At 50.7% G+C, this 13,796-nt stretch overlaps 1 protein-coding gene across 1 annotated transcript in view; it reads left to right on the forward strand.

Annotated features, from left to right (window-relative positions):
* LOC117082807 (SH3 domain and tetratricopeptide repeat-containing protein 1-like) overlaps positions 1-13,796 on the forward strand; it is a 37,341-nt gene that overhangs the window by 14,773 nt on the left and 8,772 nt on the right. The window contains 2 exon segments of the mRNA XM_033209800.1: positions 6,869-6,910; positions 8,660-10,321. Coding sequence (XP_033065691.1) covers positions 6,869-6,910; positions 8,660-10,321 — 1,704 coding nt within the window.

The following is a 13,796-nucleotide window of genomic DNA, read 5'->3' on the forward strand; positions in this document are numbered from 1 at the left end:
ACAGGCGTGTGATGTTTGCATATGTGTGTATGAAGAGCTGTCGTGGCCTAGAATCACGGGCCTTTAGATCCCTTGTACAGATAGAAAAGTAAAGGCTGAGGCCCAGGAGTGCTGCAGGCCACCGAGGTAGAGTCCCTGTCTGTCCTTCTCAGTGTCCGGTCACTTCTCACTGCACTCCCCTCTTAATTGTTAAGCCACCTTCCCTGACTCTGAATGTGTAACCACGAGGGAGAAAATGTACTCCAGGCTCACAGTTTGTGGAGAAAAAACCCAGCAGCTGAAAATAGTGTTCACAAAGTTTGTACCTAGAAAAAGTGGCCATTTCTATCATGTCTTTAAATGTCCCTGTTTCTCATACATTTTATAAACAAGACAGTAGAAGGAGATTCGGAAACAGCAACTTTAGAACAAGGGGGAATAAATGATACCTAGAGCACTCCAGTTTCTCTTTTCTTCTCAGTTTAGGGCTGAGGCACTTTAGCTTCCTGTCTAAGGGACCACTCAAATCTGATTAGAAGCCATTGTGGGCTGGTAATTACCCATAATTTTAGGAAGACAGATGCAGCACCAACTCTGTTCTCTAATAGCAGGCTTATTAATTTTAAATTTGCATGGCAGGAGAAGCAGATGGCGAGGTGGGATAAGCGTTCAGATGCTTGGTCATTGATAGCTTTTTACTGTCACGTTTCACATGGGGATTTGGGACCCGGGAAGCCCGCTGAGAACTGATGACTATCTGTCCCCTAAACAACTGGAATCTTTTTCATCCTGAGCTCAGAAAGATTGCTCCTACTGCAGCCAGGGAAGACAGGTTGTTGGCTGGTTAGAAATCATGGTAGGTTATTTTCTCCACCCGCAGTTCGCAGTTGGAAAGCAGAGCTATCAAAAAGTTGTCTTCTCTATTGTATTTCAAATCTGGGTGTTTAAAAGATTATGAGAGCAAATTAGGCATTTCTTTTTTTTTTTTTTTTTTTTTTTGAGACGGAGTCTCACTCTGTCGCCGGGGCTGGAGTGCAGTGGCCGGATCTCAGCTCACTGCAAGCTCCGCCTCCCGGGTTCACGCCATTCTCCTGCCTCAGCCTCCCGAGTAGCTGGGACTACAGGCACCCGCCACCTCGCCTGGCTAGTTTTTTGTATTTTTTAGTAGAGACGGGGTTTCACCATGTTAGCCAGGATGGTCTCGATCTCCTGACCTCGTGATCCGCCCGTCTCGGCCTCCCAAAGTGCTGGGATTACAGGCTTGAGCCACCGCGCCCGGCCTAGGCATTTCTTTAATGGTAGTTGTGTGTGTTCTTGAAGCGAATGAGAGGTGCATTCCCTTGTAAAATCCCTGGGACTTTATAGGAGGATGTGAGCCTTAGAACTGAAGCTGGTTTTCTAGATGATCATGTAGACATGATGCTGAGCACTAGACAAAGATGTTGATTGAAACGATTTTAAAAAATTTTGTCTGAGTTCAGATTTTACACCAATATCTAGAAAATCAGCAAAAGAACTTGGAGGAATGTTCTCAGGCATGTAGTTCAGTCCCCTGCCCACATTGTCATAAAATCCGAGTGTGTGTACAGGGAGGTGCATTCATTTCTGTTCTCATCACAGGTCCTTTCCTGGCTCTGCACCTGCCTGTCATGCGCGTCCCTGTGAAGAGACCACCAAACAGACTTTGCGTCAGCAATAAAGCTTTTTAATCACCTGGGTGCAGGCGGGCTGAGTCTGAAAAGAGAGTCAGCAAAGGGAGATAAGGGTGGGGCCATTTTATAGGATTTGGGTAGGTAAAGGAAAATTACAGTCAAAGGGAGGTTGTTCTCTGGTGGGCAGGAGTGGGGGGTCACAAGAAGGTCAGTAGGGGAGCTTTTTGAGCCAGGATGAGCCAGGAAAAGGAATTTCACAAGATAATATAATCGCTTAAGGCAAGGACCGGCAATTTTCACTTCCTTTGTGGTAGAATGTCATCAGTTAAGGTGGGACAGCGCATTTGCACTTCTTTTGTGATTCTTCAGTTACATCTGGCCATCTGGGCATATACATGCAAGTCACAGGGGATGGGATGGCTTGGATTGGGCTCAGAGGCCTGACATTGCCCTCTTCCCTACTTTCCCTACCTTTTCCCTCCTGTGCGGCTCTCTCACAAAGTGAATGGCCTCAGCTATAGCTTCTCTGCAGCTGCATCAGACTGTGGTGTCAGGAGTGGTGGCTGCTGCAGGGCCTGCTGTCCCCTCGGAGCCCGGTCTTGCTTGCCACTGCAGCCTGTGATCATTTTGCACCTCAAGTATGGAATTCTACAGAATGAGAGCCAACATGCTGGGGATGGAGGTGTCTTTATCACGGTGCTCAGCATATTTTAATCTTGGGTAGAAAGTATGGAAAAGTATGTGATACCTGTGGTTTGATGTCGGAAGGACGTTGTGAACTTGACGTGGATTGAGAATGTTCAGGTGCAACAGGCACCCCGGCTTCATTAAATGAGACTTCTCCATCTCCCTGCCAGGCACGCACAGGTGTATGGCCACATTTTATGTGTTATCCTTATCTAGAGTGCGCCTTATCATCATGCTTAAAGTTACATGATGATATTCTTCCTCGTAGAGTAGGTCCCAAACCGCATTCAACACAGAAATGTACTCTTGCTATTATACATAGAAAGTGCTTTCCTATACCAAGTGGGAGAGCAGTCCTAAAATCTGGGCTGGAATCACAGAAGGAAGGCTTTGGGAAGCAACAGATTCCCTAGTCCAAAGCTGGTTTTTGATGAACCTAGAAATAAGACCAAGAGAAGTGAATTTGCCTAAGGCCCTGACAGTGTCTCAAGATAGCATTTGAACCTAACAGTTTCTTGACCTATTTCTTTAAATGATTAGTCATGCTTCCTCTGATTCCTATATAAACGTATTCCTCATTCATTCTTTTGTTTCAGTGAATTATTGCGGTGCTACCACCTAACAATATTTGAGTCAAAATGTGGCAGTGTTTATCCCTTTCCAAGGTTTTTAGTGGCACAGTTTTTCAAAGTTGTGCTTACAGTTTCTTGTTGCTTATAAGGTGTCCTTTCAGAAGCCAATTGTGTGGTGTATTTATGTTGATTGTTGGAGGTAGTTTGGTTAGAACCTACTTTGAGTGGCTGACGTGGGCCTGGGGCACAGTGACAACTGCCTGCTTCATGGGCAGAGATGAAGTAATTGCTTCCTGGGAAGTACCATCCTCCTGGCCACACTGTCCAGCCCATTTTGGTTGTGTTGGTTTCCTCGCATCTGCACCTTTCTGACTTCATGTGAGTCTCGTTTATTTGAGCATATGACTTCAGGCTGTGGGGAAGAATGGCCATTTTAGCACAGAGATGCACACAAAGGATCAACTGGCTAAATGTGAGTGAAGACATTCTTAGGGGGGTTTCATTTCTTTTATTCTGTAACAGGCAGTCTGGGAAGCATTCTGGACACGTGGCCTGCGCTGTCACAGTTCCTCCTTGCAGGATCGCAGATGTTTGGAGATTGTAGTGATAACCGTTATCATGGAGAATGTCATTCTCGCAGGCTCTAATAAGTCCGGATTTATTCACTGTTAATTTGTTAAAGACAACTGTATTTCTAGCCAAATCCATGTTAGACATTTCTCCTGGCAGTGTTGCTGGGGCTATTCCTGTGGTTTAGTCTTAGGGAAGCACACGCCTTTGAATACTGCTGAAGCTGTGACTACCCAAAGCGCACCGGAGTACTTTTGCCATATGGGGTGTTAGTCACTGATTTTCGTCTCAGTCAGACCTGATGGATTCTTGACCCCTTCCTTTTGTAATTTTTTAATTTTAATTTTAATTTTTGTTTTTTAAGAGCACAACCTCTCAGGTGGCCACCATGAATCTCTGGTGTCTTCAGTCGGTTGAAGCCTATTTGCTGTCTCTGGTTCAAACATATTCGAAGCCTGATGATGCTTCCCTCAGTTGTTCTTGTGCTGTGTGACCTCCACGCCCGCAGGGTTCGAGACTGTCAGAGCTGGGAGCCCCCTTCACAACTACCAGGGTTTTCGGAACCTCCTTTATCTAGCCCTGGGGATGGAAGAGATGTCATCAGGCGCGGAGGCTTATTAGGTTTACATGCCATTGATAACAAATGAGGAGGTTTTCTTTTATATAAGGGGAGCTTCTTATAATGTGCTTTAATAGGGTAAAGAGGCTTTTGAGTTTTGCTTTCTCTGGAAGGATAATTTGTGATCCTGTCCTTGCTTTCAACAAAAATATAATTTGCATACCAGTGCATGTTGTATTACTGAGCACTGGCTGACAAACGGTTCTTAACTCGTCATTCACTCAGCCACTGTTTCTTGAATGGCATGTGTGCCAGCTGTAGTAGGAACTTGCTAGGCTCTAGGACTAACCCTTATGAAACAGGGGTCCTGGGAGAAGCAAATACATATAAATATAAACGTTTAGGGGATATCAGAGGGGGTGACTATAGGTGCAAAACTTCATTCATTCATTGTCCCATCTAGGAGGTTTTGTGTCTTAGCAGCGTGTTCCATAGTAACACATTCCTGTATCAAAATATTCATCATATTATTTTGAAATTCTCTGCTTAGGTATGTATTTTTCCCACTAAGTTTAGAACTGGTTAAGGACAGGCTATGGGGTATGTAATATATGTACACACACACACACACGCACACATATATATTAGCGTTGTAAATATACAATATATTTTTGTATATATACACACATATATATTTCTCCCTCTCTCTATATACACACAACACACACACATATATACGCAGACACATATATATGAAATAAATACACACACACACACACACACACACACACTTCTGCCAAGCACAGAAAGTCAAAACTAAGCAAGGGTTCTTTTAGGGTTCATGAAAAAATAGATGTGCTTAGTTGAGAGTGTCCTTAAGTTGCCAGGGGAAAGACAGGATGGATTCACAAAGGGAGATAGTTTTTTTTTTTCTCCTTTGTTTAACTCTTGAATTCGAAATAATCCAGACTTATGGAAAAGTTGCAAAAATAGTACAGAGAATTCCCATATGGTCTTCTCTCAGGTTCCCCAAACATTTCACCCCATTTGTACTTTCTTTTTCTCTTACTATAGATATAATTTTTTTTTTCTGAAATGTTTGAGAGTGGAAGGTAGAATGCAGCGCAGGGTGAAAGGCGGAAGGAGAGAGGTGGGTTGGGAGGCTTTTTTTTTTAATCTTCTGAGTTGGAGTTTCGCTCTTGTCACCCAGGCTGCAGTGCAATGGCATGATCTCATCTCACTGTAACCTCTGCCTTCTGAGTTCAAGTGATTCTCCTGCTTCAGCCTCCCGAATAGCTGGGATTACAGGTGCCCACTACCACACTCGGCTAATGTTTTGTATTTTTAGTAGAGGGGTTTCACCACGTTGGCCAGGCTGGTCTTGAACTCCTGACCTCTGATGATCCACCTGCCTTGGCCTACCAAAGTGCTTGGGATTACAGGCATGAGCCACTGTGCCTGGCAATTGGGAGGCTTTTGCAGTAGCCCAGAGCGCTATGATGAGGGCTGGACCTGGTTGGAAATGATGAGGAAGGTGAGAAGTGGTTAGGTCTGGCATATATTTTGAAAGGAGAGTTTAAATGGGTTGGATGACAAGAGAGAGAAAAAGAAGTTTTAAGGATGATGTCAAGGATTTTGGTCTGAGTAACTGGAAGACTAGAGATGCTGTTATTGGGATGGGGAAGATTATGGGAGGAGTGGGTTATAGCAGGGGGAATCAAAAGTGCATTTTGGGCATGCTAAATTTGAGGTCCAAAAAGAGATGTCAAGAAGTGTTGGCCAGACACGGTGGCTCACGCCTGTAATTCCAGCACTTTGGGAGGCTGAGGCAGGCAGATCACCTGAGGTCAAGAGTTCGAGACCGGCCTGATAATTATTAAACTCGATCATTGATGTTTACTAATTAATCATATTATTGCTCCTAATACCGCAGGGGGCGTACACCTACCTGTGATGTTGTTCCTAATATCCAGGGACAAAGGACATGATCTTAGTTTTAATATCGCAGTAGATGTACACTCACGCTGTGACACTGATCCTAATATCCAGGGGGAGAGTATGACATGACTCCCAACATAGCAATGAACGGACAGCCATCTGGTGATATTGCTCCTAATATTCATGGAAGAAGCATATGATATTACTCCCAATATCGCAGGGAGGGTACAGCTCTTCTGTGATATGGTTCCGAGTATCCAGAGGGGGAGAGGATGGTAATAGTTCCAGTATCGCAGACTGTGTTCACCCGCCCTGTGATATTGTTATGAGTATCCTATGACTCCCCATAGAGCAGGAGGCGTACATCCAGCCTGGGATATTGTTCCTAATATCCATGGAGAGGAGAGGCTGATATTACTCCCAATGTGGCAGGGGCTGAACATCCACCCTGTGATATTCTTCTTAATATTCCAAGGCTGAGAGGTTGATATTACTCCCAGTATCGCAGACACTGTACACCCCCATGTGATACTCTTCCTGATATCCGGAAGGGGAGAAGACGGTATTAATCCCCATATCACAGGAGGTGAACACCCACTCTGATATCTTTCCTAGTATGCAGGGGGAGAGGGGATAATATTATTCCAATATTGCAGAAGATGTACACTCCCCCCCATGATATTGTCCTTAATATTCCAAGGCACAGAAGACGATATTACTCCCAATATCGCAGAAAGTGTACACCCCCCAATGATGTTGTTCCCATGATCCAGGAGGGAAGAGGATGATATGACTTTCAATCCCTGCACCCTGCAATGCTCTCACCCTGCAACACTGACACCCAGCTCAACCTGACATGGGACCAGAGGTGCTGGCTGGGGGTGTTCATTGCTTCTCTTCTCCCTTGCCAGACCCAGTAGAGGAAGCTGAAACTGAGCAGCCGCAGGAACAAGGTGGGTTTTGCAGGTGGCTCAGGCTTCCTCTGGTTATGAGCCGGGCCTTGGGGTAACGCCGGGGGAGGTGACAGAGCGGAGTACAGTGGGCATTGGATGTGGGTGTCACCCTTCTGTGGTGTGGGCTGGAGGCTTGGGGGACCTTGACTGAGGTGGGCCTGAACCCCTTGTCTACTCTGACACTGGAGGCTGTGGGGTCCCACACTTCTTCCAATGAACATGCTGGCCCCCGCCTGGTCCCCGACCGAGATGGGACATCCTTTCCACTGCTGGGGCCCACATGTAGTTGTGGGTTCCTTTCTCATGACCTGGAGAAGCTGCAGCTCGCCCTGTGCTCTGCCTCAGAGATGGGAGGCCACACTGCCCTCAGCGGGTAGCAGAATTCAGAGCCTTAGGTTGCAGGGGCCTCAACTGAGGTCCCTGAAGGGTCTGCTCTTTCCTGAGGGGCTGATTCAGGGAGGTCCTCCCATCTCCGCTCTGGGGCTCTGTCTCTTCCCCTCACACAGGGTCCGCACGTGAACAGCCTGGTGATGTGGACGCACCAAGGGCCCTTGGAAGTTCCCTGGGAATGGGATCCATCCCAGTACATTTGGGATGCAGGCACAAGGTCCCAGAGGAGGCCTGGGAAGCCAATGGGGAAGGGAAGGCTGTAGTAGGTTTAGCCTCGGGGAGGAGGTGGTTCCACCCTCTGCCAAAGTCCCTGGAGCAAAGGCACGTGGCTCTCCAGCTGCCCCAGAGGCCAGGGTAGTGGCTGGGAGGCGCTGTGTGCCTCTGCTGGGTGGGGGAGATTTCTTAGCTAATCTAGTGAAGTCAAGTCAGACATTTGCCTCTAAATCGTATTTATTAATTTTTTAATTCCAAGGCTTTACAGATGAATAAGGAGACAGTTTGTATTGAAAATAGTTTTTACATGTGAGCTTGAAAAAGAGAGTCTGTTTAAATCTAGTTTTTTCCTTCCCTGTAATGCCTCTTTTCATCCCAGGTTTTCCAACAGGAAATGCGCTCGTTTGCTCACCTCTGGGAGGGGACTTTGGCTAGGAATCCACCAAAGACAGCAGGTGCCAGTGGACTGCTGGAGCAGTCTGGCCTTTGTTAACCCTTTAGGAACTGTGGGCTTCAGGTTTTCAGACCATCCAAGGTGAAGGTGGCCACAGGGGCCTGGACGCTTTCCCATCCTTCCTGCAGGGATGGTCCGTTTCCCTGCACGGAGCTTGTTCCCTGCACGGAGCTTGGTACCCAGGTACAACACCCCTGTCCTGTGCCGTCGGTGGCTTTACCAATTTTGCATAGCAGCTTTTGAGCTGATCAATAGCTCTGATTGGCTGTTGAGGATTTCATGGATTCCGGTACCCCACCGGGGGCCCAATATGCTGACAGAAGTGACATTTGTAGTTGTGGTGCTGCATACACATGGGTCCAGTTAGAAGGCTTTGATTCTTTCGAAAGGGAAAGGCATCTCTGAGGGATCGCTGATCTGACATAGTCTCCTCAAACCATGCTGTCAGGTGGGCGACAAAGCAGGACAGGAGGGTGATTTCGTAGGAGAGTCGGGCCACGGGCCTGCGTGTTCTCTCTGTCTCCATAGTGCCGGAGTTCCTACATGCTCCAGGCCCCGGGTTTGCATTGCACATAATTCTCAAGGGCTCATGGCAAGCTGCGCCAGGGACACAGAGGGCCGGGATGTGGGGACCCTGCCCCCAGTGGACCAAGGACTCACTGCTGGACTCTAATCTGTCTTGTGACTTGCAGAAATACCTCCACCTTGCCTGGGCCTGCAGCCACAGGAGACCCTTCCGAAGGTGAGGAATGTTCTGGAACAATGCAAGGCCTGCCCAGGCTGCCCCCAGGAGCCAGCGTCCTGGGGTCTCTGTGCGGCATCCAGCACCGTGAGCTTGCAGGACCCCAAGGAGCCCTCCTTCTGCTTGGAAGCTGAAGACGACTGGGAGGATCCAGAGGCCCTGAGCTCACGGCTGCTGTTCCTGAACACCTCCGGATACAAGGCCAGCTTCCGTGGCCTGTACAACTTGGCGCTGCCATGGCTGAGTGGCATGTTCTGCAGCTTTAGCGACGAGGAGGAGCTGACTGGGTGACTGGCACAGGTCCGAGGGGCGGCCAGGAAAGCTGGCCTCCTCATGGCCCTGGCCAGGCTCTGCTTCCTCCTGGGGCGGCTGTCCTGCAGGAGGCTCAAGCTGTCCCAGGCCCGGGTGTAATTTGAGGAAACACTGGGGACCCTGGAGGGCAGCTTCGAGGACCTGTTCCAGGTGGTGGCTGTGTACGCCAACCTGACCAGCATTTACCGGAAGCAGAACCGGGAGAACTGTACACAGGTGGTTCCCAAAGCCCTGGCCCTGCTCCTGGGGACGCCTGGCCACATCTGCAGCACCGAGGCGGACGGGGAGCTCCTGCAGCTGGCGCTGCAGTGGGCGGTGGGTGGCCAGAGCCTGCAGGCTGAGGCCCGGGCCTGCTTCCTGCTGGCCAGGCACCACGTGCACCTCAAGCAGCCCGAAGAGGCCCTGTCCTTCCTAGAGCGGCTGTTGCTTTTGCACAGGGACTCGGGAGCCCTGGACGCTGTGTGGCTCTCAGACTGCTCCCTGCTCCTGGCTCACATCTACAGCCAAAAGTGCCTGCCCCACCTGGTGCTGAGCTGTGTCAAGGTGGCCCCATTGAGGACACAGGACTCGCTGGCCGGCTTGCTGAGGAGCGTGAACCTGGTGCTCCAGAACGCCCTCCAGCCCCACAGCCTCCCCACCCAGACTTCCCACTACCTCAGGCGAGCGCTGGCCTCCCTAACCCTGGGCACAGGCCAGGCTCTGTGTGGCCTTCTCCACGCCAGCCTGGCCCAGCCGTACAGCCACCATAGCTACCACGGCCCGGCCATCACCTTCATGACGCAGGCGGTGGAAGCCAGTGCTGTTGCCGGAGTCTGTGCCATCGTGGACACCCTGGTGACCCTGGCCTGGCTGCACGTGCTTCATGGGCAGAGCCTGGTGGCCTTGAACGTCCTGCAGTCTGTCCAGGATGCAGTGGTGGCTAGCGAGGACCAGGAAGGTGTGATTGCCAACATGGTGGCCGTGGCTCTGAAGAGGACGGGCCGGACGAGGCAGGCAGCCGAGGGCTACTACCGCGCCCTACGGATGGTTTGGGACCTGGGCCAGCAGAGGAACCAGGCAGTGGTGCTGGTCAACTTCGGGACCCTGTGCCTGCACGCGGGTGCCAGCAGGCTGGCCCAGCACTACCTCCTGGAGGCCGTGCGTCTGTTCTCGAAGCTTCCCTGTTTGGAGTGTGGCCGGGACTTCACCCACGTACTCCTGCAGCTGGGTCACCTCTGCACCCGCCAGGGCCCGGCCCAGCAGTGCAAGGGCTACTGTGAGTGGGCCCTTCTGATCGCCGTGGAGATGGACCACGTGGAGAGTGAGTGCCCCAGTTCCTCCTGTGCGCCTTCTGGGGCCACTCGGGTCAGGGCACACCTGGGGTTTGTGATTCGGAAACAAGTGGTGGTTTTTCCACCATCAAAAGTGCTGAGTCATGGCCAGCAGCAGATGTTGGCAAGCGCCCTGGAGACAGGCGGTTCCCATGCAGGGCCAGGCCCTCTGTGCCCTACTGGGGCAGCCAGCTCTTTCCGGTTTGCTCAGGGACCATCCTGCTTTGAGCACAGAAAGTCCTGCGTGCTGGGAATCCCTGGCCATAACCCTGGGATCAAGGCAGGCTCTGCTGAGCTGGGACTTGGGGCCCCTCCATGAGCCAGGCCCTGAACGCCAGTTCTTGTGCCTGTGTTATCTGCTTGGTATCTCGGCAGCCCTGCGCACCTGTCATCCCACTTCACAGAGGACACGGGCAGGTGATTGCCCAAAGCCACAGAGCAGTTCATGCAAAAGCAGCTCGTGCAGAGTGTGCCAGGCCCCACCCACAAATGGAGCTTGTGGGGTCCTTGGGAAGCAGGTGCTGAGCGTGGAAATGTGAGCTTTAGGCCAGAGAAGCCACAAAAGGGTGAGTGGCATGATGGTGGGGCAGCACTTGGCCCCGGGTTAGGGAAGCCCCTTTAGTCTGGGACCAGAGGGTTGAGAGGATTTAGTCAAGTACTAGGTGTGGATGAGGGGCTGGTGGTGGGGGAAGGGCTGGCAGTGTAGCCTGTGTGAAGGCCCAGGGGTGAGCGAGTGGGGGTGAGTGAGCAGGGATGAGTGGGTTGTGAGCGGGAGTGAGTGGTGGTGAGTGAGCGGGGTGTGATGGGGGTGAGCGGGAGTGTGAGCGGGGGATGACTGGGGTGTGAGCGGGGTGAGTGAGTGGGGGTGAGTGAGTGGGAGTGTGAGCGGGGATGAGTGGGGTGTGAGCGGGGGTGACTGAGTGGGGGTGACTGAGCAGGACTGTGAGTGGGGATGAGTGGGGTGTGAGTGGGTGTGAGTGAGCGGGAGTGTGAGCGGGGATGAGTGGGGTATGAGCGAGGGTGAGTGAGCAGGGCTCATACAGGGAGGTGCAGAGTTGGGAGTGGGTGGGTTGGTGCTGGATGGTGAGAAGCTCTTCTAGAGAGCTAAGCAGGGCCTTGGGCCTCAGGCTGTGGCTTGGCCCTTTCCCCAGGAACACTGGGGAGCCATGGAGTGCTGTCGAACAGTCACTGCACACGCAGCAGTGAACGGACAGTAGGTGGGCAGGGCTGTCCGAAATCTAGGCCACAGAGAATAGATGAGGAAGTTGAGTCCAGGGAAATGGCTGAGACAAGGGATACTGTTGAGTCCCCTCTGCCTTGCAGCGCTTTGTCATGGCACAGTGAGACCACTCAGAAGTGCCTCCTGTGGCCTGGACCAGAGCCCCAGGGGCTGTGACCAAACCTGCCCATTTCCCAGCACAGGCCTGGCACCCACTCCTGGCCCTAGGAGGGATGATATTTTGGAAAGGACCGCGTGAAGGGGCCCAGGTCCCACACATCTGCCCAAGGAGGGGTGGGGGGTTCATACCTAGGCTTCTTCCCCAGGGACATTCTCTGACTGGAAGGTGACCCTCCAGGAGCCCAGCGCCCCAGCCCCCACTGCAGCCTCCGGTGGCTTCTGGCACAATAGCCTGTGGCACCTCCTCCTATGAGGCCCTCCCCAGGGTGCTGAGGGTTTCAGACTTGGAAATGCAGGCCAGGGAATAGAGATCATGCTTCCCTGTCTCCCCACCCTGCGCTGAACGGTCGAGGAGACCGAGGGTGGGGTTGATACCCCACATGCTTACTTGGGGTCATTTTTGAGTCACTTTCGGTAGTTTGTGTCCTTCTAGGAGTTTGGCTGTTGTGTCTAGATGGTCTGATTTGTTGGTGTACAATTGTTCGTAGTGTTTTCATGGAATCCTTTTAGGTCAGGTCAGCAATAATGTTTCCTCTTTCATTTCTGATTTTAGAAACTTGGGTTTGTCATTGTTTATTTATTTATTTTTATTAGAGATGGGGTCTCATCATGTTCTCCCAGGCTGGTCTTGAATGCTGGCCTCAGCGATCCTTCCACCTCGGCCTCACAAAGCACTGGGATGACAGGCGTGAGCCATGGTGCTCAGTCTCTGATTGGAGTCATTTGTGTCCCATCTTTCTTTTCTTGGTCAGTCTGGTGAAAGACTTGTCAATTTTGTTATTATTTTCAAAAAACCCACTTTTGGTTCTGTTGACTATCTCTTTTGTTTTTCCATTCTCTGTATTTTTACTTCCCATTTCCACTCTCACGTTTATTATTTTCTTCCTTTTATTCACTTTGAGTTTAGTTCATTTTCTAGTTTCTCAAGGTGGAAGGTTAGGTTTTTGATTTGAGATTTTTCTTCTTTCTTTGAATGTAGACATTTACAGTATAAATTTCCCTTTCAGCACTGCCTTAGCTGTATCTTGGAGTTTTTGATACGCTGTGCTTTTTTTTTTTTTTTTTTTTTTTTTAGGTTTTGCTCCATTGCCCAGGCTGGGGTGCAGTGGTGCAATCTTGGCTCACTGCAACTTCTACCCAGGTTCAAGCCATTCTCATGCCTCAGCTTCCTGAGTATCTGGGATTACAGATGTGCACCACCACACCCGGCTAATTTTTGTATTTTTTTATACAGACGAGGTTTCACCATTTTTCCCAGGCTGATCTCAAACTCCTGGACTCAAGCGATCCTCCCGCCTCGGCCTCCCACAGTGCTGGGATGACAGGCGGGAGCCACCACGCTGGCCCGGGCTGTGCATTTGTTTGCATTCTTCTCAAATTAGTTTTCAGTTTCCCTGATGGTCTCTTCTTTGACTCACTGGTTGTTTAGGAGTGTGTAATTTCCACATATTTTTGAATTTCCCATGTTTCCTTCACTCTTGATTTCCAGTTTCGTGCCAGTACAGCTGAAGAACACCTCTGCTTTGGTCTCAGTCCTTCTCCATTCACTGAATCTCGTTTTGTGGCCTGGCACATGGTCTGTCATTGGGAATGTCCCATAGGTGCTCGAGAGGACTGTGTATTCAGCTGTCGTTGGGGGGCGTGTGTGACAGATGTCCATTTGGCGTACCTGGTTTCCAGTGTTAATCTTTGGAATGTTTCTGACACTAGAAAATCAGAAGCTTTCCACTCTTCCCAGCACCGTGCCTTTGGGAGAGGCCAGTGAGCCTATAGTTTTGGAGCCTGGTTGCATGAGAGAAGCATGTGTGGGAACACCAGAGGCTGGCTTTGAACCCCATTCCCCCACCATGATGCCATGTGTGGCAGACATGGCGCTTGGCGTTGCTCTCTCAGGGTTCCATCTGCGACAGGGGCTACTTGTGCCCCTGGCCTCATCAGCTCAGGCTGAAGGCAGCCCTGGTCCTCGCCAGAGGAACTTTGTGAAGCAGAAATAGATGGCCTGGTGCAGGGGCCGAGCCTGGTCAGGACCTCGGCCCTGGGAGTTGTAAAGAAGGCCGGCGTCTACC

This window comes from Trachypithecus francoisi, unplaced genomic scaffold (genome assembly GCF_009764315.1).
Source record: "Trachypithecus francoisi isolate TF-2019V2 unplaced genomic scaffold, Tfra_2.0 Lachesis_group9, whole genome shotgun sequence".
Classification (NCBI taxonomy): domain Eukaryota; kingdom Metazoa; phylum Chordata; class Mammalia; order Primates; family Cercopithecidae; genus Trachypithecus; species Trachypithecus francoisi.